Raw genomic sequence first — 25,922 nt, forward strand, 5'->3', positions numbered from 1 at the left:
GTGGCACTCACAAAACATCACAACCGGCAGAGGACACACACATCCCTCCCTCAGGCTGGAGGATACAGCGGGTACCACAAAGTGCAGCCACGGCAGCAGTAAGTTGGCTGCTGACCGAGACCATAATCTGCATTTTCTTCAGTAATGATCTCTATCTTTTTTTTTTTTTTTTCTTTTTTCTTTTTTACCAGAGCGTGAGTTGCGGTGCGCAGCCACCGCGGAAACAGGATGGCACCTTGCTGCGGCCAGGACTGGAGTCACATGGTGTGTGTATGGTCAGCCGTGAGAGCCACATCAGTGTGTAGCTGCAGACGTGTTAACCAGGCTGCTGCTGTCAGTGTGTGACCGCAGACACTGGGGACTCCTTCTCAGCATGCCTCACAAGAGCAAGAAAGACAAGGTAAAGTGGATTTTTTTAAAGCATTTCTAGTGAATGTTAGTGTGATATAATTAAGTAATATGAGTAGTAGTAGTTGTATTTTTATTCAGTCATCACACATAATGAATATAAGCAGCATAGACAGGACAAACAAAGTCAAAAATCTACGTGTGACTGCACAGGCCTGGAGGTAGATTCCTTGTATATGTCTATCATATATTCTTATCAAAAAAGCCATTCACACTTCAAAACTAGCTTTATAAGCTTTTTTTTAAAAAAGGTTTCTGTACAGTAAACTTCTCAGATCACATTCAGTCTCCTGTCCTGAGAAAAACTTTTGTACACACTCTGACAGTGACATGTGATTACATTTCATAACGTGGAGAATGTAGAAGCAGTTGATCATGTGAGTGTGAGCATGGCAATCAGCCTCGTTAATAAAACCTATGGCTTGTTTTTGTAGTCATTTATTTCATGTTGTGTTTCCTCGTTCTGTAGGAATCCTCCAAATCTGGAAAATCTAAAAAGTCTGGAGGTAAAAATGGGCCTGCAGACGACAAAGATGTAAGTATTTTTGGACTTTACACTGTGTTTTGCATTGAATACTTCATAAAACATACAGTAAATATAAGAAATGCATCACTAGTGTGTAGAAAAAGTATATATTCTAAGCTGCACAGAGCGAGGACACTGCAGTTATTATCATAATCATAGAGATCTGAAAAAGGTTGTTTTTATTGTTTATTTACATGTTTATACACTACTACAATGCTTCACTGTGACATTACACACACATTCACCAAATCACATGCTGATATTACACAAGCGAAAGTTTAACAATAGCTTTTAACCTCACGCTCCCTTCGTCCCCTAAAAATTCAATACTCATCCGTTTATTTCCACATTAACGACCTTTTGTCCTCGTCAAATGAAGGCAAAGTTGGTCACGTGACATCGCAGCGTGATCTTATGACTGTATTCTTCCTTAAAATAACACCATTCAATCCCCATCCTTCCCTATCATGACTTGTTTGGACGATGATACAAGGCATTGTGGCGGCTATTTTTGTCCGAATCATTTCTGACGTACATCAGTGATGTTGAGCATAGTTAGCACATCGAGATTGGAAGAGACCTGATTGATTGATCGCTGGACCTGCTGTTTGTTCCCATTGACAGCTTTATCAGCCCCATCTGAGCTCAATTATTCTGTCCGCTGAGGTCCATCCCAAACTCTGTCAACAGATGCAGTGCAGTACACCGGCCACTGTGATCAGGTTGCTTCGCTGAGAATCACCTGATCTGATTCGGAAAGGAACTTGACCCTTAACCACAACACCACAGCACCCTCACCCCTTCTCCTCCTCTTCTTCCTCTTCTTCCTCTTCTTCCTCTCCTCCCCTCTCCTCTCCTCTCCTCCTGTGGTCTCCACGTTGACACTTGAGTAAAGCGATTCCTGTGTTATTTCCTTCAGGGGCAGGAACTACCTCGCCCTGCCCTGCTGCAGTAACGGGAGCCCTTCCTTTGCGACTCTTGTTTCTGCAGGGCTCCAATAAGAAAGTGCCTCCCGCAACTCAGCTGATGAGGGTGAAGCAGCCGGGGTCACACTCGGCCGTGAAGAGAGAGAAGAGGTTCAGCACTTCCTCTTTCCCCCTCAGCGCTAACAGAGAGCTGCAGAAGCTCCTCGCACTGGCAGGTACGCCTCCCTGTATCTCCATAAGAAGCGCTCACTCTTTAAAAGACAGCTCCTCTACGTTTCCCTCCTGTGTAATAACTCACATAAGCTTTTACACTTCTTCTGGAAAAAACCCTCAATGACCTCAATCTAAGACTGCATGTTTGGCCTGTATGGATGAAGGGAATCGTATTAACAATTCATAGCCTCGGTGGATCCTCATAACCGCCTTTTTAACCTTGAGGTCTTTGCTCGCTACATAATTTATAGCGAAGCAGACTGCCCATCAGCTTTATCTGTAATGCAAATGATGTGCAATCAGCTGCATCTCCAGGCGTACCTGGAAGAAACAGATATTACCCCTGGAGGGCTCGCTCATGTAAGGCAACTCTGACTCACACTGAATGGACAAGAAGCTGTAAACTCTGACATATGTTGGATCATCTGGCATCTTAAGAGTCCTATAAATACTTTAATCTATGCTGCACTTTAGCATGAGCACGGCTAAGCAGTGTGAACTACTGCGGATTTGGACTTTCAAAGTTATTCTCACAAATCAGCAAACCAACCGTCGTAGCTACAGCGAGCTAGCCGGCGTCGATCGTCTCTGTAACTACGATTCACACTGATGCAGATTCGGAGACCAGACAGTGAGGTTGAGGTTTGAACATTTACATCAATCTTTCATGGCTTCTTTGTTTACACACAGCATTACAGGCAGGATCTGGCCTAAGTGGTTTCCTGTAAGCTATACCCAGCTATGCTTTGTGCTCATACCTGGATGAGCAGGGTGACACTGCGCAGGAACAATAGAGGTGTACACGCCGGAGGGATTTGTGAGTTTGAGGGAGACACGGCCACAGTGCGTCACGATCAATCAAAAAGTAATAAATTAGCCTAGCCGATTCACGCTTCATTGCTTAGTTTTGAGAAGAAAGAAAGGGTATTATTTCAGAATGACAAGAAACTTTAGTGTCATTGTACTGCTGGGCAAGATAATTCATGGTACATTGCCCACAACAACGATAGTATCAGACTAGGGACTTCGACATAATTGCTATTCACAATATCATCCTGATAATCTTCAAAATATTATGAGAAATTTAAAAACTAAAACTGCACAATCACTCTGACCTGACATTTTGTTTAGGAACAAATATTTTCATTGCATCACATATTGGACACACATAACTTATAATCCACCATAAATAATAATGTCTTCCTGCACAAGTAAATGATGAATAAATGGTGGTAACCTCATCTCCCTGATGTTTTTTAGTTTGGGATACCGTAGTATTTACACACATCCAATTTAACTTTTGTGCGGGATACTATGTGCGAGCCATGCTTTCAGCTGCAGTGGTGATGTTCACGATTATCTTGATGCACGACTATCCTGATAATGAAAATTCACCCGGAAATTCAAGTGTTTAACATCCTTAATTGTCCGATCCCTTATCAAGATACAGCCATTCTGCAATAATCGACCAATTGCAAGACAATTATCTAACTATACATCACAATATCTGTTTAACTGAAGAATATGAAATACCACTGAAAAGATTGTGGTGTCAGTTTCACAGAGTTTCACATGAACTGAGATGAAGCAATGTATAAAAAAGTGCACAGAGTCTGAGCCTAATGCCTCTTTAAAACACACTGACTGCAACTTGTCCGTGTCCACATGGGCCATCATTCCAGTGAAAGACAGCCACAACCTGGCTCTACTGCAAGAAAGCAGAACAGTTCTGCAGTCAAAATGTTTACAGACGGATATAACTATAGCTCACATAATTCTTGCAGTCTGTGTAAATTAAGTTTACAGAAGTTTACACCACTAGGAGTCATGACGTTGTGACCCTGGTAAGTTCAAATTATCCAGGGAATCTGTTCAGAGCACCAGCATGTTATAATAAAAATGGTTGTATTGTGAAAAATAGTCTTGTTGGGCTTTAGGGAGCTGTGTGGGTAGGTTTTCATTTGTAGAGTTTGGGAGAGAAGAGAAAACTCTTTAATAATTACAATTTAATGCAACTACCTTAGTTCCTCAACATATAGACTACAGAATAAAAATACAAAAACATATAAACTATGCCATCTCTCTTACGAGTGTTTGGAGACCAGGATGCGAGCACAGACAGAATCACAGAGAGGTCCGGGCAATATTTATAAATGGATTGTTTTTTTGTTTTTTTTTGTGGCTACAAGTACGATCCATTTTTACACAGACATCACGAGATGGCCTTTCAGTGCCACAGGCTCTGTTCTCTCTGTCTGTGCATGTGTGTGTGTGTGTGTGTGTGTGTGTGTGTGTGTGAGAGAGAGAGAGAGAGAGAGAGAGAGAGAGGGGAAACATAGGTCTGTAAACATCTGTGTGACAGCATCAAATATGTTGATTATAGATCAATTCTGGGACATTTTATCTCACTATTTGGTCTTTTTTACCGAGCGACTGCAGTCGACGGAGTCTTACTTGCCGGTGTAGCCAAAATGTTGTCAGTAGGGCAACGATACATGTTTGATGAAGAGAGGTAAACAGTATGTTGTTCCAAGCGTTAGTGAAACATTTAGTGATGGGCTTGTGTTACTCTGGCACAAGCGGTCCCACCTGTGCTGCCATCTTCTGGGTGGAAACGGGAATCTATCGTTTTGTTGTTAAAGTCAGCTTTTATAGGAAACTTTAGTTTGATACAATGTCTGGTCTTTTATTATTTGAGTTAACCATATGGCACTCTGTTTTGAAATTATAATTTGGCTGCAGTTTTTTGTGTTTTTCGTCATTGTGAACAAATGAAAAGACAAAATTTGTCAGTTCAAGCCTCAATTTTTTTTTTAACTTTTGCTGCCCTATCTGTAGCGCTCAGCTGCAACACTTTATATTCCTTGTGAGGACATGAATCTCCAGAAACAGGTTGCACACATGATTTTTAAAAAGAGCTGATCAGCTTTAGCTTTTAGCAAAATGTACTCAGGAAGTAAATATTGCATTTGTCAGGGACTATTTTCAACAGCAGATTAATACACATTTGGTGAGTTGGTGTGTGTGGGCTTGAGTCAAAATAAACTCCAGTGTGTGAGAGACACGTCACCCAGCATGACAATTTTGCTTAGCGATGTGCTTTTTAATTGTTTGGTTTTATAGACAAAAAGAGATATTTAAATAGAACATCACGAACCGGAATCATGTTCGTTTGATACTAATCCAGAGGGAGTCCTGGGGTACTTCTGAACCCACTCCCTCCAGGCCTGTCCAAGCAGTAGGAAGTAAGTGGCAGGTTTCAGAAAATACCGCTGCCCGTTGTCATGGCTGTGGAATGTAATGGCACCTCTTGGAGAGGCTTTGGCCCCTCGGTGACAGAATACCAACAGAGAGAAGTGCTTAGTGATACACTTGGCCTTCCTCTCCTCTCCTCTCCTCCTTGCTGATGTATCTTTACATTTTTTTGCCATGTAGCTTTATAATGGGATATGCATTTAAACGAGGTGTTCAGACCTCAAAATATTACCAGGATTTTGGAAGCTCCAGAAATGTTTCATTGACCGCCAAACATCACCCGACACCCCATCGACATGGAGAGGAGTAAATATAACTACATTTTCATTTTTTTGGGTGAACTTATCCTTTAAGAATTTTATATCCCGTTGTTGTGCATATGACAGCAAAGTACTTGCAGTTTAGTCAGTGGTAGGACAATTGTAACATGACTTACTGTAACTCCCGCCCTCCTCTGTGGTGGACTTTTAATTAATTCGCTGTTAGATAATCGTCTGGTATTGATCTTTGTTGGAAAACAGCACAGTCCTTTTGTTATTAACTGGCTGTGAAGTGACTGAACTCCGCTGTTATGAAAACTCCAGTCGGCCCTGTGGTGTGAATGTGGTTTTGCCTCATGTGCCTTCTGACAAATCACATGAAACGAGGGAACGGCACATCGTTCGTGAGGATGAAATGCAGATTATTGTTTTCTCTCGCCTTGGAGTCGAACTTATTTTGGTGCACAGCCTCTTGAAATACTTATTCACTAAAGGGTCAGCATAAATATATCATTCAAAGTGTGATAATGTGATGTTCATCTTATCTGATATTGATGACTAAGTCACTGGATGAACTTTCAGAAGAAGGCTGCAAGGAGCTGCAGCGGTTTCCTGCAAGTCTGTGCACTTAATTTTTCTGTCCTCTCGCTTTCATTTCCTGTTTACAGCTAATTTTGTTAAGCGCATGTAAGACACTCAGAATAACATAATGCAGCAAATTCTGCCATTGCTGCGAATAATGTGTGAGTCATAAAACCCTCTCACAAAATCCACTCAAGATTGTAGCTTCATTTTGTTGTTATTGGAGAGCACAACGTGTTCATCCATCTATTTTACCTCTTCTTAGACTCAAACAGGAGTGGATCTAATCATTTATTCGAGTTAATATTTCTATTGTATACTCAGGACGGCACTTCACCATATGTTTGGATTGCCTTTTATCTTGTGTAGCGAATAATCGCACAGCAGCATGCTACTGGATTTCTTTTGTGTTCTCTCACTGGAGAGCTCTGCAGTTTGAGTCCCCAGTAGTCCTGTCCTCAGCCCCTCATGTGGTTTCTTCTTGTCTCCTTCTGTTCCTTATTGAATCCAAAGATTTGAGGGCCCCTCTGACCCTCTGCCACCTCCCTTTGATAAAGAAGCAAGCAGAGATGACAGGAGGAAACAATGAGACACTTTGAAGATTCAGCCAGGGCCTCAGAGTAAGTTATTTCCAGCTGCTTATCCTCAGTCAGATTACGCTGAAAACCCTGCTAATGGTTAAACTGTGGAAAAGACTTAAGTCAATCTGATCTAAGATCTGTAGCAGGGCCTGCCTTGCAGACACCAGTGAGTGGGGAGGAGGAGGAGCCGGAGCGAAAAAATTCCAATGCATGTCCCGCCCCCAGTGCCTCCTCTCAGCCAACCACCCTCCCTCTCTCCCGGCAGCCTTTGCCCTCATTGCTCCAGAGCAGCCTGCGCTCGGCCAATCAGCTGGCTCCTTCACTGCTTACCTCACTAACTAGCCAGTTCCCTCCAGCAGCAGAGAGCTTCATTTTCTGATCTGCTTTTGTGCTAAAATGGAGGCTGGCCTCTCGCCCTGAGTGGATCGCCTTCCTGGTTGAGGTTTAGATGTTGACATGCAATAAATCTGGAGACAGGATGGTTGTGGATGCACCTAATTCCAATGGGCCTTTTCAGCCGGTGGCTCTTATGCACTTCAGAGGTACGTAAGGACGAATTATTCTTCCTGTATTGTCCTAGGGAATTAAGGAGAGAGAGAGAGAGAGCTGTGTGTTGCTGTGCTCCTGTTCCCCTCCACTGGTTACTGCCTGGTTAGTCAGCATTCAGCCGTCTGAGATCAGATAATTGTGTGTGTGGTTTGGAGAGCAGCCCTATTGTGTTTGAAAAGGGAACTGAGGGACTGTTATTTGTGTTGCTTGTGTGCATTTCTGTGAGGCACGGGTGCTACATAAAAATCTGGTTTTACTAGCTAGCTGCTCTCTCTGCCCATCCCCCCGCCAAGCTAGTGATGTCAAAGGAAGTGAGGTCATAGCCTAGGGAAGGGTCTTCTCCTTAGTTTTTTCATGTGTTTGATTGCAATTGTGTGTTTCTGTGTTTTCGTGTGCGCAATAATTCATCGCAGCCTTTGATGAAAACGCTTCAGAGGAGGCAAATCTCGTCTTCCCTGCTTCGCCTCCTTCCCTAGCTGCTCTACCCAGCCCAGCATTTTTGTCACACTCCAGTTCATCTGGGCACAAATTGGTCATAGTGTGTAGGCTGTAGACAGACACTGCTCTGCAGCAGGCAGGCAGCAGCAGCAGCCCCCTTCTCCATCCACCCCCCACCCACCCTTTTCCCCCCGTTACCCTCCTGTCAGCGACATGTTCAGGCGAAGAAACCGAATGTGAATGTGGCTGTTAATTGTGTATCTTTGTCAACAATGCGACCCGGCCATTTTTTTGCCAGAGCGCAGCAGTCATGTTTTATGGTTACAGCGTCGGGCTCGGCCTCTTAATGTGTGTACAATGTACTCAGTCATGTTTGAAAGGCCCAGCCTGTTACCACTGTACTCGGGTGCAGCCCAGCGTTAGATGAAGCCTCGGGCAATTATTGATTACACTCTATTGAGCCACAGAGGCGACTGCCTTGAATGACAACTCAGTGTTGGGGAACAATCAGACTCTCTCTGCCTCTTTCTCGTCCCCCTCTTTGTTTGTCTCTATCATTCTGACCCCGTTCGGACCAAATGTCCATATCCATGTCACACCGTGTCTAGATTCAGTTGATTGCAGTTTGTACCCACCATCTGAAAATGTCGCAATTTAATGTTTGGTTGACCACTCACGAGTGGATTTCACTTCCCTTTTCAGATTTTGTACATGACGAAACTGAAACTACTACCAAACCCAGAATGTGTATATGTAGAGGACTGTGGTGTTTCACCTCAGACTTGGACTGTGTTTCTGAGCTTCTCACGCACACAAATGATGAAGTGGCCCCTCAGTGTTGGTGGGAATGCTTCGGCCTTCACACTAAACAGCATCAGGCTCCACATCCCAACATTTCCTCTCTATGTTTTGGGTGCATTCATGCCAGACTGTATTTATAGTCGTGTTCATGTTATCAGACATTTTTGCGCTCTTAATGACTCACCAAAGAGTGTGAACCAGCTCTCTGGATCTCTTTTCCTCTGTTTCTTTGAGATGCAAGACATCATCTTAATAACAAAGGCTGCATTATTAGTCACAAGGCTGCCTCCCAAGTTGCAGTGCAGTTGCAAATGTGGCAATGATGCCAATCTTTAACTATTTACCAAACAACACCTTTGCAGTCATCCATAAACTTTACTGTAAATGCTGGATGCATTCTCAGGTGTTGCTTTCCTAAGGCGCCTTTAATGAATGAATGAATGGATCCAACCAGGCTGCTTATACGCCTTCCAAACTGCAAGACGCTGTCCCTCCGCAACGCTAAAAATAGTGATCAGTCAATGTTTACATTGATCATGCCGACAAAGGATATTGCCAAACCAGTCCCAACTCCAGACCAGCAGCTGTTCATTTGACCCATTTACAGTGAAAAAGTGGCGACTGTGGTTCCAATGTGACTCCAGTTATTTATTACTTTTGTTTTGATCGGGGGAGCATTAAGATAAATCATCCTCTGTTCTCCACAAGACACGATAGTCGTGTGTGTGCGCTTGTTCCCCTCCTAAGGCTTCTGTTAGTTACATTAATAGAGGTCACATTGTGGTTAACATCAATTTTGGGATCACAACACTGGGCCTTTATCTGTTACACAACAACCCTGCTGGGGTATTTTAGGAGTGTACAGAAACTTTATAACACATGCAGACGGACTTATGTAATGGGAGCAACACACGTCCGACACGGCCAGAGGTGCGAGGCATGGCAACACATTCCAGTCCGGCTTCAAGTCCCAGTGCAACCAGCACACGTTACAAAATCTGTTGGAACACAAACCTTATTAGTGTTTTCCAGAGGTCTGTGGAGGACGTACTTTGCAAGGGGGTTTGGTGGCCCTCTCTGAAGAAAATGTAACGTTTTAAAATTAAAAATATTGAATGTCACAGGGTTTTGGGCCATAGAGTGGTGCAGGGGTGAAGGATTTTTGGAGGCTCACCCCGAAGTTGGCATCGCTCTTGGGATTTTTCAATTGGATCTTGGATTATTGCAGATAATAAGATTGACACCACTACTTTTATGGTTTTTGAAGCATAAACACAATCACCAAAAGTAAAAAGCCAAGGTTAGCCATAAACGAACACACAGTCACATGACTTTAACATCACCCCCACAAAACTTCTGCACGGACGGACAAGTGAGTAGATTTGCTCTCGGTGTTCGACTCGACGATGTTTAATGTCCCCAAGAGCCTCTTAAGTCTCATTTACCCAAAAGAAACATGAAAAACACTTTTTTTTAAAAAAGCATGGGGGCATTACCTGACATGCATCATGTTGTAGAATGAAATTATGTAAGCTTGTGTTAACCACAGACATTATTGCAGGCTTTTAAGCGAAAATCCTCTCAATAAAACTCTGACTTCGAGACGAAGGAACCGGGAGTGCAAAAAAAGAGTGTTTTAGGAGTCATTCCTGTGGACCAAGTCCACTTGGGGCCATCTACAACCATTAGATTTGGGAAAAGTAATATAGTTACTCTTTGAGGCCCTCCACATCGATTTGTCATTCATTAGACCTGTGTGGTGCTGGTGCTTCTGTTTGGGAAACCCGTGCATTATGCCAAGGGATGGAGATTGTTCACTAGTAGAGTTTAGTGTTGAAAATAGAACTAAACATTAATATACAAGTGGTAATCTAATCCTCCTCCTGTCACACCAGTAGTCTGGTGCACCTCAATTGACCTAACAGGCCTCATTCTGAAACCACACTGTGGAGACATTTCTTAGTGGATCTTGACTACCTCATAATAATGATAAATGTCTTGGATCAGCCTCTCTCTGTCTTATGTGTTTTTAATCAGGAGCACTGGCTCTCAGTGTTATTCTTGTTGTGACAGTGACAACGCTTTTGGCCGTCAAATCTTTATGGAAATGGCCGATAATGGCAGCTCGCACACTTACCCTCTCTCCTCTGGAATTCCCAACCTCTCGCTGTCATCAAGATAAATTGGCCGACTTGAAACTGACACTGCAGAAGTGTGTGTGTGTGTGTGTGTGCGCGCGCGCCAAGTCTCCATTATGTCTGAATAGGATATCTCTCTTCTTACCTAGATTCTGCCTATTTGCAAGAATGTCTCGCACTGATGTGTGTCTGAATGTGTGTGTGTGCCCTTCTCTATTCTGTGCTGTGGACCCTCCGTGTAGCTTCATTGAAATGAGGGTAGATCAAATAGGTTTAGCTGCCTTATTATTTCCCTGAAAGTGTCTGTGTCAAGTTTTTCCTGCAGTGTTTCGCACCTGCACGACTGAATTGGAGTAAAAATGTTATTCCGGTCTTTTTTTTGATTGGTTATTACTCTCAGCCTAATTAAAACAAGATGGAAGGTGGCAGCAGAACAGAGAGACCAAATTAATCCATCTCAGAGTTATATGGTTTTATATGTACATTTCTGCGCTCGCACAGCATGTTTGCAGTGCTCTCGTTTGCTTTCATCAGCTGGTTATTACTCATCAATTTTCCTTATTTGAACCCTGTGCCAAATTCATAAATCATGATTTGTCTCGCAGCCTGATTTGCTTATCTCAGTAATTGGGAGCGCTCTGCCTACAGGTTACAGTACAGTCATGAAAGAGGAATGGGATTCATCCACCCCCCCCACCCCACCCTTGACGTATGTGCCATGTATATACCTGATCTAATCTAATCTAACCTCCTCATCATGTACAGACAGCCACCGAATCAGCCCATTGTCAACGCCACACCCTCACTGATCAGTAATTACAGGGTATAGGAAATGCAGTTTTGCACTTCGATGTAACTTGTTGAGACAATAAATCCTCTATGTATTTTTCAGGTAAGCTAAGGATTGAATTGAATTTGCCGACTGCTCTACTTCACGCCCTATTCTCGCATCATTACCGTGGATATCCTCGGAGAATACCTGTTTGGGTGCAGAAAAACAGCATAATGTTAAGGTTAAGCTGCTGTAGGTGGCATGTGCTGTGTGCATGAGTGTAGGCAGCGACTGCTTGAACATCTTCCTAACCTCATCTTCTATCAGATGCAGAACATTAGTTACCAGCAGAAACACTAATGAAAGCCTAAGTATGAGTCCACATCTATGTCAGTGAGTTTTTTTTTTTTTTTTTCCATTGCATGGTAAATCACCACCAACCGAACGGGAGCATCTTGATCTGACAGACCTCTTATCTGTGTCGCATGCAGCTGCTTCTGTCAGTTAAATTAACCCGCACCTGAGTGTAGCGAAGGAGCACGCTGACGTTCCGAATTTGCCTATTTTATTACAGCTGCAGCGGGTCTCGTGCAGAATCAAAATTAAATCGGGTCCGTCAGGGAAGAAACTTGAGATAACAGTCCTTTAAAAACATGTCTGTTGTTTTATTGGGCGCTATCTTATCTGAAAAGGGAAGCATATGCTATTGTGAAACGTAATTTAAACTGAATCTTAGTGCCTTATTTGCATTTTACTATAGAACGCCACGATCTTGATTTAGTTTTTACAGGTGTAAATCAGTTGAGGTCATTATGTCTTGTATAGTCACTCCCATAAAGTAGCCGCTTAGCTTAGCGTAGCATATCCAGGCTGGAGGTAATGAAACCAGCTGGATTGGCTCAGTCCTGTGAGGCGAGAACGCACCAGCAGAGGGTTGGACCTTGGTCAGTGTCGGGGCTGCCGGTGAGTGCATGTGGCCCTATAGGTTTTGCAGTGTGCCCCACACTACTGCCACTTGTCGGCCCTCGTTGGTGGCTTTTTGCATGTTGAATTGGTGGCAGAGGTCGTCTGTGGGACAAATCGCTCTGATTGACTCTTCAGCTAAGCAAATAAGTGCACGAGAAGAGAAAAAAAAGAAAGCTCTTTGAGCCTGTTGTTGTGGTCTCCGTGATATCAACTATTTAGTGCAATTTCTCCCTATTTATCACTCCATCTAAAAAAAAAACCCCTGCTTCGGGGCGCCCTGGTAGGTCACCTGGTGGAGCGTGTGCCCCATGTGCAAGAGGATAAGTCCTCAGCAGTGGCCCGGGTTCGATTCCAAGCCTTGGCCCTTTGCTGCATGTTTTCTCCTCTCTCTCTCCCCCCTTTCCTGTCACAATCTTGAGCTGTCCTTTCAGAATAAAGGCACAAAAAACCCCAAATGCTGCTTTACCAGAACAATGGTTATACAATGTATATCTGTGTTGTGTTGCTTTGTCGCCGCTAGTCCTTTGATGTCAGTTTGCTTTGTAGAGGTGTCAGTAGGCTCATTGTAACCTTTGGACCAGGCCATGCTAGCTGTTTCCTCTTTTTCCAGTCTTTATGCTTTTATTTTTATTTCCCAAAATGTTCAACCCTCCCTTTTAAACGGTTTGTGCCATCAACTCGAATAAAATCAGCCACATCCTGATTTAATTATTAATTAAAATACAGGCACAGTAAGAGCGGTTATTTGGGTGGCTGAGAAACACGTGTAGGTTTTCCCTCCAAACGGACTATCAAAAGATAAAACCAAACATTGTACAAGAGAAACAAGCTACATCACAGATGTGACACATAACTACATAATTATGGTGTCAGTGTGTGTGTTATTACTGCGCCACACGAGCAGGTAGGAATTTAGAGTTACTGAAATGGAGGTTTCCTCTTTGTGTTGTCAAGTGTGAAGTGTTGACTGGAGCTGGCCGAGATTGTTGGTACACAGGCCGTGCTCCTGAGTGCTCTGGTGGAAATCAGGAAGTCCTCAAACCACCGTGGAAAAAATATAATGACAGACTGAAATAGAAATGTTTATGACTTTTTTTATTTTTTTATCCCTCAGCTTGTGTGTCAAATGGCCGGACTGTGACCGTTCACCTACTTCCCAAATCCTTCGTCCTCCTCTCCCTCTCCATCCTGTCTTTTCTCCGTCTCTCTGCTCTGTTATCCTCCCCCTGGGCTCTAACCATCTCAGCCTTTCTCTCAATGCACTTTTTGCCTTCATGACTCATTTGCCAGTCTTCATCACTCTCTCGCTGCCTCAGTGCTGTTTTAACTGTCAATTACGCCGCCCCCTCCTTTCTCTCGTGACCCCTCACTCTTTGAACAATGCTCCATTCTCCTATATACTCAGCCACCTTGTTTCATCACCGCTGCGTAGCCTCGTTGCGCATTCAACTCCCTTTTCGCTCTTCCCTGGACTCTTTTTCTTCCCTTCACCCACCTCACTTTTCCTCCCTTTTTGTCTCCTCAGATGTGGCCCCCGCAGAGCAGGAGAAGCTCTTCATCCAGAAGCTACGGCAGTGCTGCGTTCTTTTCGACTTCCTGTCCGACCCACTGAGCGACCTGAAATGGAAGGAAGTGAAGCGGGCGGCGCTGAGCGAAATGGTGGAGTACATCACCCACAACAGGAATGTCATCACAGAGCCCATCTACCCGGAGGTGGTGCACATGGTCAGTGGAGCTGGAGGGTTTAAGTTTGTGGTTAGAGCTGAAGATGAGGGTGAAACTGAGAATAGGGGCAGGTTGTGGCTGTGGGACAGAGCAGGGAGGAGCTGAGAACAGATTATATAATCGAGCAGTGGGGTTGTGTCCCAACTGATGATTGTTATCAGGTTTTGATGACGCTCAGGGCAGAAAATCTGTTTTTCTTGAGGTGTTCAGAGAATCTACCTAGTGAACTTTTTTCAAAGTATTTGCTTGCTGGTGCCTTTCAAGTTATTTTTCAAGAGTAAAGTGGGTTCAAGCTAAAGAGGAGAGGGGGGAGTCATAGGACTGTGGCAAAAACTGTAATAATCTATAAGACTTCTCCATCACTAGATCAATACTTTGGTTTGTGACCGCATCTGCAAAACTATAACATTCCCATCAGCCTCAGCTTTATGTCGTTTAGGTGTTATTATGGATCCACTATGGATTGCCGTCCTCTGCCTCTGATTGGTAGCCTTCGTTGGTTGGATTCAAGCATGAGGAGTGAGATCAGTTAGTGTAACAATATCAAGGTAAGCCAATCAGAAGGCAGAATAGGACGGGTCTTGGCAAGAACAGCAGTGCTATCCATAATGACATGCTGGAAAGCAAATTATGAACGCTAAAATCAAAGGCATCTTTAACAAGTGATGTTAATACAATTTGTCTTGTTTATAGACTGAATTATAAGCAATACTCTGTACATTAAAGTTAAAAGGCTGCAGCTAATGATCATTTTCACCATTAATCCATTAATCATCTATAAAAATGTGTTCATCAGTTTCCCAGAGCTCAAAGTGAGGTCTTCAGATTGCTTCTCTTGTCCAACAAACAGTCGAAAACCCAAAGACTCTTCATTTACTGTCATAAATGACAAAGAACAAGAACAACAAATCCTCAGATTTAAGAAGCTGTAAATGTTTGATGTTTTTGCCTGAAAGATTACTGAAACCAGAAATTGATTATCAAGAGCTTGCATGGTGATTAATTTTCTTTCACTGGACTAATTGTCTAATTGTTGCAGCTCCCAAAAAGCATCTTTTATTTCATCATATCATACATTATCTTTGATTTTCAACTAGACTTCACCAGTGGAGAAATCAAGCAAACTAAATCACCATGATCATAGATGTTCCGCTTACCATCTCATCCCAATCTTTACTGTGCAGCGGTGCAGAAATACAGCCATAAACATGATGAAAACACTGTAGGCTAGTAAGATAATCTTCCCTCGTCGCTAATATCAGACTGTTCTCCCCACATCATCAAAGCCAACAGCAGCATCGCTATAATTGCTGTAATGACATTTCCATTTACAGTCTCCATTGTGGAGTTAATGCACAGTCATCTTCACAGCCTGTTCTGGGTTGAAGTGCAGCACAGCACAGGCGGTCTATCTACCTTGTAGCCTGTCTTTTCAAACAAGGCTCCCTGTGTTTTAGTAGGCCACCTGCACTGTCCCATGATCTGCCTGGCAGGGAACAGCAGCCCACAGGGGAGTCAGTTGACACTGTGAGAGACCAGAAACACAACACACTTGGATTATTGTAGGCCCAAACCCTTGGAGGCCAGTTTGCAAGGACAAAGTTAACATTAACCCAAAAAAAGTACCCAAGATCGGGCATTTAATAGAAATTCCCAAACATTGCCAAAATGTAGTTAAATGTACTGCGGTATCAAGACAGTTGTGCTTAGTTTCTCTTGTTTCCTTCACCGATTCGATCAAGAATCCACAGAAACTTCCGAACCATTTAACACGAGGGCTGAGAACTGAATAAAGGAGCTGTGCTCTTCATATAATGGCAGCTTTTATAATCAACCTTTGAGGAAAGTTAATGTGCTTCAGACTTTGTGGAGACATGTGTCCCAAAAGGAGGCCTCGGTAACAGAGATGGTACTTTAATTGCACGGACTGTTTTTAAAAGCACAGTGTTGTTCGAGCAGAGCAGAGTGAAATCCAAAGAGTTTATGAAAATAATGTAAAAATCTGTTGTCTTAAGATTTAAAGTGCAGTCTATTGATGTGGTATCACTGTTGATCTAACCACAGGTCATGACTGTAAACATTTACTCAAGAGTGGGGAACTTTTAACAGGATGTTGAGGTCGAGCCGTGTTTTTTGAAGCTCAATAAAATCTAATCTGGTCAGTTATTGCCATAGGTATGATCGCAAAGTGAACTATGACTTCGGGTTATTTAAACACCTAAAAGGAAGTCAACTTAAATGGCGTACTGTCCAGTGGAGTAAACATTCACGGTATCGTTTTCATTCTTCTCTTCTTCCAGTTTGCGGTGAACATGTTCAGAACATTGCCTCCATCGTCCAACCCCACTGGAGCCGAGTTCGATCCAGAGGAAGATGAGCCAACACTTGAGGCTGCATGGCCGCACCTCCAGGTTGACATTTAAACCATTTAATCATCCGCAGAACACTGAGAGTGCAATTCTGTAGTGACAAACAGCATATTAATGCCCATGAAGAAAGAAAAAAAGCAGAGCTGAAGATAAATAAACAGAATGTTTGGATCTATTGTGAACTACCTCAACATTGAGCACATTTTACCCCTTGTTTATTCTTAAATTCCCTCAGTTTTAATTGTTTTTGTGTTTTCTCGTCTCTGTTGCAGCTCGTCTATGAATTTTTCCTTAGGTTTTTAGAATCGCCCGACTTTCAGCCTAACATAGCGAAGAAATACATCGACCAGAAATTTGTTATGCAGGTAAGAAGACAACTATTTCGGCAAATTCTCAAGCCTGTATGATATAAAACGGCACAATTTGCACTTTCAATGTCATTGCGCTAACATTTCATGTCTCTTGCATTGTAGCTCCTAGAACTATTTGACAGTGAGGATCCCAGAGAGAGGGACTTCCTAAAAACGACCCTCCACAGGATCTATGGAAAGTTCCTGGGGCTGAGAGCATACATCAGAAAACAGATCAATAACATTTTCTATAGGTCAGTGCAGTTCTCGCACGCATTTTTGAACATGTATACCATTACCATGTTGGCCCTATATCTACATGTTTTGGTGTGTAAAACAGTCAATCTCCTCAGCTGACAGGGCTGCAATGGCTTCAGCAAAATCCTTTGGGGAAACTCTGACCGTCCACTAATGGTGCTTGTTTTTGCCACACACAGGCCGAGGTGGAAGCGATACCTATGGTTGTTAAATGTTTGTTAAATATTGAGATCCTTTTTGTCCTTGCGACATGAGTCACAAAGTTAGAGGAATTGGAAGTATACTCAGAGGAACTGCCAGAAAGATTTTATTTCCAAAGTCAAGACTGGCTATTTAACTGATCTTGACAATTTAGAGACAGAACCTGTAACAATGTCTTCTCCTTGAAGGAGACTGGTGTTTCTGGCTACAAATTCACTTTCAATGGACATAACTTTGATGGCCAGAGTTGCCCTAAAGGAGTTACGTTGCAGCCGTGTCCAGGCTACCAGCTGAATTACACACAAAAACATGTAAACAAAGGGCCCAGCTTGGAAAGATTCACAGTTTCCCTTTAATACAGAGTCTTAATATTGCCACTGAAAGAAGTCCTTGTTTGTCCCTTCAGGTTTATCTATGAGACAGAGCACCATAATGGTATAGCTGAACTACTGGAAATACTTGGAAGGTAAGGCCCGTAGCTGAAGTCACAAGCTTGTTTGTCCTAAATGTAAAAGCTTTCTAATCATTAGCTGTTTCATTCCACAATAGGTATCCAATCACACCAGGTGTTCTGATTTTTGTACTTTATTTGTGTTTGTTTCCCAGCATAATCAATGGATTTGCCTTACCACTAAAAGAAGAGCACAAGATTTTCCTGTTGAAGGTTTTATTGCCTCTGCACAAAGTCAAATCACTCAGTGTCTACCATCCACAGGTACGTTTAACAAGCGCTGAATCGAAATAGGTTTACATATGTCATGTACATATGTCAATTTTTTAAAATGTGTTTAAGTATTCTTGTCCAAACCTGCTTTGAGTTCCCTCCTCCTCTTTTTTTCCCCCCCCTGAGAGCAGCAGGTCATTCTGCATGTTCAGTGAAAAACAAAACTGGTGTTACAAGTTCCAGTTCAATCCCTCAGGCATCACATGTCCCCAGCTGCGTTACCTTTTAGTTAACTTGTGCGTAAATTCAAATGCTTTGACAGTTAAATGGTTGGATTTGTTTATGTGGTTTGCAGCTGGCCTACTGCGTGGTGCAGTTTTTAGAAAAGGACAGCACTCTAACTGAGCCGGTATGTCAAATAACATTTCATCTTTAATCATTTTCATCTCTTTGCTTGTTGAAAGTCGATTTTAAAAATTTGCAGTTGGTGTTTTTTTTTTTTATAAACTGCTAAATATTTATTTGGGCCATTTCATTCACTTCTTTTGACACTGAAAGCTGCTCTCCCTTTATCCTCTCTGATTGGCTATCTTTCCCCATCATCACATCAGGTGGTAATGGCTCTACTAAAGTACTGGCCAAAGACTCACAGTCCCAAGGAGGTGATGTTTCTCAATGAGCTGGAGGAGATCCTGGATGTCATCGAGCCCTCCGAGTTCGTAAAAGTGCAGGAGCCTCTCTTCAGACAGCTGGCCAAGTGTGTGTCCAGCCCTCACTTCCAGGTAACTGACAACCGTACCCTCATAACCAAGGTATTTCAGGTGCAGCGGGGGTGGGTGTCTGTGTATTCCTGACCGAGGTGTTTTGTTTTCTGTAGGTGGCAGAGAGAGCTCTGTACTACTGGAACAACGAGTACATCATGAGTCTGATCAGCGACAACGCAGCGAAGATCCTGCCGATCATGTTCCCGGCTCTGTACCGCAACTCTAAGACCCACTGGAACAAGTAAGCCGCTCAACCGTCTCCGCACGTGTCGTACTAATGTCCGTACAGGCTCTGTACTTCACACTGCATGTAACAGCAGTGTGACACTACAGTGACATCTCTCAAGTGTGTGCAGATACTAGAGCGTGGTCACAGAATGTACTGTGCTGCACATCAGTTCAACAGATTTATTTATCCTGCAGAATCTCTAGCAGGTTGTTTATCGTGATCTTTAATGACTTTTTATGGTACATTTTGCTGCAGATGAGCTTGTTACACATGACTTAAAGGTGCAGAAAGTGATTCTGGAGAACGATGGTTGATTGCTGAGTGTTTTTTCAGCTGTATTAATGTTCAAATCTTAAACAATTTACCTTTTTAAGTTTGCTGTTTTTAATGCACAATAAAAGAGTGCTTTACCATTCAGTCACTTTAATATCTCAGCATCTTAACACGACGAATAGAAAGCTGATGAACAGAGAAGTCATCGACAACTATCTCCCATTATATCATTGAAGGCTTTGGTCACGACGAGGCATTTGAAGATTCAGCCTTGAACTCAAGCTGCTTTACATTAAAAAAATAAAGGTGTCAAAAACATCAATTCATAACTTTTTCTTTTTTGTGCCGAAAAGTTAATTGTTTCACTTTAAATTACTTTAGGTTTGTTGCTGGAGGAAAAAAGTGGCCTTTACAATAATAGTTCTCGCATTTGTAAAGATCTGACTTGTCTGTGTGTGTGTGTGTGTGTGTGTGTGTGTGTGCGTGTGTTTGCAGGACCATCCACGGCCTCATCTACAACGCTCTGAAGCTTTTCATGGAGATGAATCAGAAGCTCTTTGACGATTGCACACAGCAGTTCAGGGCTGAGAAAAACAAGTAGGCACCGCAGACTCTTCTCCCACTCAATTCATCTTTGTGGAAAAAAAAAAAGATGTCTGAGTGACACTTAATTGCAATTAGCCTCAACGCTGCTGTCGAAGTAGTGTTGGGTTTCACATTTATCGGAGGCAGAGAGCAGATTTGATGACGCAAGGTTTGTTTTTTTGTTTTTTTTTCGCCTAACAGAGAGAAGGCAAAGTCAAAAGAACGCGAGGAGGCTTGGATCAAGATCGAGAACCTCGCCAAGTCGAATCCACAGGTGAGCGCATGCAATCATTTAACCACCCCTCATTTTCCTTTTCTACTAATGTCTGTTGAGTGTGTGTTTGTAGAACTAATATATATGAACAAGTGTCTTGTGTTTTCTGTAAGCCAGTTTTTTGTTGAATTGTAGTTTCCATTTTATCCCGTTTTCATTTGCTTAAGAGTCTCATTTGGTAGTCTGACTGGTAGTCTTTTTTTTTTTTTTTCAATTTTCACATGCTGGTAAAGATGGAAAGATCTTGATGAGTGCTCCAATGATGTGCTTAGTTGTGGTGAATGGTTGAATCAGACATCTCTGAAAGTCTCTCTGAAGAAGCATTAGAGTAACCGCATTACAGTTTGAACTTCAATCCCGCCCCGTCTCCAAAACTGTATTCCACTGTGGTGCAATATTAATTACATGTGGCATTTAAGGACTAGTTCAACATTTTAGAAAATACATTTATTCACTTTCTTGCAGAGAATCGGATGCTTAAAATGATACCACTCTCGTGTCTTTATGGTAAACTTGAAGCAACAGCCAACAGCTGGTTAACTGAAAGCTCCAAAGGTCACAAAATCCTATCCCAACTCAGGGCAGTAACTTCCTCAAGTCTTACTGTCACCACGAGGTTTGTCCAGCAACCAGTGGAGACTCCAGGAAGTCACTGCACCTGGCACATAAACCCTCTGTTAATCAGTAATTGTTGTTTTCACACTTTTGGATTAAACAAGATGTGATGTTACAATTAGTGAGATTTAGAGGTGCGTGTAGATGTATTTTGTTTTTTGTTAGAAAGCACCGCGCTAGCCGTTTCCCTGTGTTTGCAGTCTTTGTGCCAAGCTAACGGCTGCATGCAGTAATTACAGTATAGACACGAGTGGTATCGATCTTTTCTTCGAACACTGAGCAAGAAGGCAAAGTAAATGTGCAACAAAATTAAAACATTTCCACCCAACAAGATCAGTGCAACAAAATGTATATTCTAGTGTCAACTGCGACTGATGATCTCATGTGACACAGCTGCTTTTTCAAAATCGGCACCAAATCAGTAATTAAATCCATTTGTTTCCTGCACCTCAACTAAAGCACATTAAACTGATAAGTGCAATAGATCGGAGTCGCTTCTTTGAATCAGTTCAGAGCCTCTTGATTCATTCTTCTTTGCATGCGACTGAAAGTCTTTTCTCCATCCTTTTTTGTGTTTTTTGTTTTTTTTGTTTCCCTTTGTTTTCAACATAGTTCTCTATGTATGTTGATTCCTCTGACCTCAATAGTCCTGTAGCAATGGAGACGGATATCCCTTTGATAGAAGATGTTCAGAGGTTAAAAAAGACAGTTGAGGAGGGCGCGACTCAGGTAAACCTGACTTTCTCTCTGCCTCTATTCATCTTTCCTCTTAATGATCACTCTATATATTCATAGATTTGTGTCTTAGCTAAGCTTGCAAAGTCTTTTAATTGAGGCTGCTCGCACTACAGTTCTTATCATTGTATACTTTGTGTGTAATTTATAGTCTTGGTTTTGTTTTGAAAGAACGAATAAAAACAGAAAAAAAACACACAGGAACAAATCTGACCATGGACTTAACACTGGAATCAAGAGTTTCCTTTTTTGTGTGCCTGCCTAACCATGCATGTTGTCCAAGTATGGAGCCCCAAAGTGTCCAATATTATATATACAGTCTATATAGTAATGATTAAATAATGCATTTAGCACAAATAGTATGATAAATGATTAAAACTCAGCTCATTATTAGAAGTTTATGGCAACTGGTGACGGCATCACTGTCAAGAAAAGTCTCAGAAAATAAAAATTGTCAAGAAACATAACACACAAATTAGTATATTTGGGAAAAATACAATTTGGAAATAAAAAAAACTGTGTTTTTAATTATTATTTTATAGTTGAGTCTGAATTTGAACTTCTTGGTTTATAGGTATTTCAAGCAATTTATTCCTAAAATGATTTCATGATGTCCTAGTTATTTACCATCACACACTTTCGGGCTCCATAAGTTTAGTGCAGGATGTCCGCTGATGCGTATTTAATTTAAATTTGTTGTAATAGTTTTGTATTTGTCCAGTATTGACTGGCTCAGCACATCATGTTTTCACTCAGTCTTGTTTTTCTTCCATAAATTGAATTTTGATGTCTCTAACTGAGTTGTTGCTCGAGCTGTTGTGCTTTATCTCAACGATATGATCAGAACAGGAACAGTTTGACACAGAACATTTGGCATGTTGACAGGAGACGACGACACGATATGTCATAATTAAACGTGTCTCGTCTCCTCACAGTTGCAGCATGACCAGCGGAAAGAGCGGCCTATGGTGCGACGCAAATCTGAGTTGCCTCAGGATATCTACACCACAAAAGCCTTGGAGTCCCACCGCAGAGCTGAAGACATGTTGACCACCCACGATGGACTCTAGGTCCCGCCACCTGCCGGCTCTTTGGTTCAACTGCCCCTTCTACCCTCGACAGCCATGGACATCTTCTTTGCCCAGGTGCCGGAGTTACACCGGCGACCCATGTTGGGCTCTCCATCCCTCCTCCTACTATGAGTTTACCCAGAATCCTCAGTTCTCCTTCATTCCTGCTGCCCCAGTGCAGAACCCTGTATCCGCCTCCCTCAGATTTCTGCTTTCTCAGGTTTTATTCTTTATTTGGAGAGGAGCGGGAGTGTGTTTGTGTGTCTTTAGGCCCCTCGCCACATTCGGTTTGTTCCCCCCTTCGGTTCCTCTTACCTTCCTTTCTCCCTCCACACCCCTGTGCGCTCACTGTAAATGTGGAACCACGGAGTACGGACACCACAACGCTGGTTCCTTCATTCCTTCTTGCAAACGTGTTCACAATGGATTGAACATAGGAACTGACTGACTCACTGTCACTCGTCTCTTGGTCTCTGCTTGGTTTTCTTTTCTGTCAAAGGGAACAAAAGCAGAACCCGTTGGTCAGATGAAAGACAAGACTTTCCCCTCATCTGTTGTGTGTCTGCTTTATTTTTATTGTCTTTTTTTTTGCTCAATCTTAACGGACATCTTGTCAGTGCCAACACCGTTGTGTTCTTTATGTTTATTTCATGTTTGTATCTGTGACTTTAACAGGGACGCCTGCCTTTGTTTTTTCACTGGTGTTTGAAAGATTTTATTTTGTTTTAGTTTAGCACACCAGACCAAACTGAGGCCTGTCCTTAGCCTTGCAATGTCCAGGAAAAGATGGCGAGGAAAGGAGAAGTTGTCCTGTGGACATCTGACACTTTCCATTTTGTTCTTTTGTGCCATACACCGCTCTTTTATATGCTTGCTTCCTTATGTTCATTGGCAATATTTGAAAACCAGACCATAGTGATGCCTAGACAGTTCAAACAATGGTACTTACTGCTGTTGAGTTGAGGATGAACATGAATGAAAGCTGTTTGCTACCTAGGTTGCTGTAGTAATATCCGGGGCCTGGGTGTAGCAAGAGGGGCTCTCAGTTGCTTATAAGGACGGCATACTGAATAAAAAAGAGGAGGTCGGCTTCGTGGTGTTAAAGGTTGATTGGTGGGTTTTATATATAAATATATATACCCCTATTTATTTTATAGAATCCCTATTTATTTGACTGTTAAATGAATAGGGATTATTATCTTTGTAAAAAAAATATAATCAGAAATATACATTTTTGCTGAGTGGCAGAGGAGGCACAGACGTAAAAACTCCGCTCACTGACGATTTTTAGCAGCCGTTACTACGTTAGGACCTTTCATGCTTAAGAGCATGGAGGTGTTGGTACTGTATGCTTTAAAGATTTTACAAAAATAGAAATTAATTTATTATCAAACATAGGAGCAGGTAACCTCGGTAGCTATTAACATATTGACGTCAAAAGATTAACACGCAAATGACTTGATGAGCGCTACCAATACTCCCTTTTTTAAAATTCAAAGGTGTGTTTGTGTTGTGGCCATCCCTAACTTCAGGTGTTTGGTTCGTGGGTTTTGTTTACTGTGTTTTAAAGGTTGGAAACCTCTTCCAGTCAGTACCATTGTTTAAACTAAGGAGGTCTGCTAGAGTTCTTCATATTTGATGTGTTGTATTTCTTTGTCTTGTCTCTGGAGGTTGGTAGCGTGGATGTCAGGTTTTTGGATTATTTCGTTCTGGCCGTTCAGGATGCCCAACGCTGAAACACACTGGTATCAGATGGCCACAAAAATGCCAGATGCTGAAAATAAAACTGACATTGTGACTTGGCTTGTTAACTGTATTAATACTGTATTTGCTTGAATGCAAAAAGATGTAAATTAAAACTACCATGTTAAACATGTACCTTTTACCCTGGAGGAATGCCATTCACCAAACTGATTGATTTCTGTTGTCGAGGTCATTGCGTTTATGAAACAGTCCCGCTTGCTGGGAGAGATGTTTTATGGATTTTATGAGTTTATGAGTCAAGAGATGTTTGAGGTTTATTTTAGTGCTGATAAACAAGTCACCTGTGATAAAAAGAGATGATTTAAAAATGATTTGGTGGCTTGTTCTGTTTCTGCAGGATCTTTGCAGATCTTTTAATTTTAACATATTATTTCCAAAACATGATAACTTAAAGTGTCCTTTTGTATGTGACCTGTACTATATGATTCATTTAATATTGTATATATGAGTTACCTTGTTTCATGTAGTGTTATATCTAGATTAATTTTGTACAAATTGTCCCTCTGTACAGAATAAAACATCAATAGCAAGTGAAAGAAGTCAATCTGGCACATACCGTCTTATTTCTTCTGTTCTGGATGTACTTTCAGCAACACGAGGATTTAGAAAATGTTCTTATTTTTATGATTAAAATCTGCAAAGTTTCCTCCCTCCTCTATATAACTGACAAATGTTCATGCCCGTTGTGTGCTCCTATCACTGTCTTTAGTGGTGTACAACTATATAGAATGAATAAAGAGATTATTTGAATATATATTTTCAACCATGCATCCATTTTGGCTTTACTTTACTGGCAGTTTTTCCCAATTGTTTAAACACGTTTACTGAAACTATATTGACTTTTCTCAAAACTGAAAACAACCACAGTCTTGTAGTCAGGAACACCTAAACCAGACCGAGTCATAAACGAGACCGAGACGAGAGTGCGAGTCCCACACAGCATGACACACTTACAATAACATGCGCAAACTGCAGACACTTCAAAAATTGATCTCAAAGAGCCCCATTCGCTTAAAAACACCCAGAGAAGATGAATGAAAATACCTCTTCATTCACCGTTTTATTGCCAAATATATGTGTATATTTCTATATATATATATATAGAAATGTTTGGATACAATAATCACATCACACTGCACTCAGGACCATGTTCTCTTTTGGCAAAAACTGATTTTTTTCTACTAAAACGATACACACAGCTATCATATGAATATCTCTGACAGAGCATTAATTCCAACTTGACTTTAAAACACTACCCTCAAGATACGTTTCAACACACAGTTTGTTGAATTGTTCATTTAAATATTGCATTGACACTAATTGTATCAGAATAGATACGATGCACATTTATCTATCCAACGAGCTCAAATTGGGCTGAACTCAAAACCTGTAAACATAAAGTTAATACTGCAGGCCACCTGAGGCCTCTCTTATGCTCTGACGGATTTGTCAATGTTTCCTTGGAACAAAGTGTGCTGAATGATGTGATTTGTGTTTAGAGTTTTGCACAAATGAATTTTTATTTGATATATGAGCATGAAAAGTACAGAATCATCAAAATCATGGAACATTTGGATTATCTTTTTAATTTGGTTTGATGCATCAGTAATGCCTCTAGCCAGAAGCCAGTG

At 41.8% G+C, this 25,922-nt stretch overlaps 2 protein-coding genes across 4 annotated transcripts; both read left to right on the top strand.

Annotated features, from left to right (window-relative positions):
- Positions 1-327: 327 nt before the first annotated feature.
- LOC311274054 (serine/threonine-protein phosphatase 2A 56 kDa regulatory subunit delta isoform-like) lies at positions 328-7,093 on the top strand (the record flags this gene model as incomplete). Its single annotated transcript, XM_084381471.1, has 4 exons — positions 328-400; positions 878-943; positions 1,925-2,075; positions 7,017-7,093. Exons 1-4 carry the CDS (start codon positions 374-376, stop codon positions 7,091-7,093), a joined length of 321 nt encoding a protein of 106 aa, XP_084237597.1. The 5' UTR covers positions 328-373.
- On the top strand, positions 7,094-24,835 carry ppp2r5ca (protein phosphatase 2, regulatory subunit B', gamma a). Of its 3 annotated transcripts, none has more exons than XM_084380461.1 (14): positions 7,094-7,293; positions 13,941-14,140; positions 16,441-16,551; positions 16,782-16,874; positions 16,983-17,113; positions 17,725-17,784; positions 17,925-18,033; positions 18,338-18,391; positions 18,594-18,764; positions 18,860-18,987; positions 19,744-19,845; positions 20,035-20,107; positions 21,335-21,451; positions 22,393-24,835. In XM_084380461.1, the coding sequence occupies exons 1-14, from the start codon at positions 7,200-7,202 to the stop codon at positions 22,525-22,527; spliced, it is 1,578 nt and encodes a 525-aa protein (XP_084236587.1). In that variant the 5' UTR covers positions 7,094-7,199; the 3' UTR covers positions 22,528-24,835. The 3 variants fall into 3 exon arrangements, with proteins under 3 accessions (XP_084236587.1, XP_084236589.1, XP_084236588.1); XM_084380463.1 differs by having other exon boundaries at positions 21,370-21,451; positions 22,393-22,532; XM_084380462.1 differs by lacking the exon at positions 21,335-21,451.
- The last annotated feature ends 1,087 nt before the right edge of the window (positions 24,836-25,922 follow it).

Source organism: Pagrus pagrus (assembly GCF_965226575.1).
Source record: "Pagrus pagrus genome assembly, chromosome: 18".
NCBI classification, from domain to species: Eukaryota; Metazoa; Chordata; class Actinopteri; order Spariformes; family Sparidae; genus Pagrus; species Pagrus pagrus.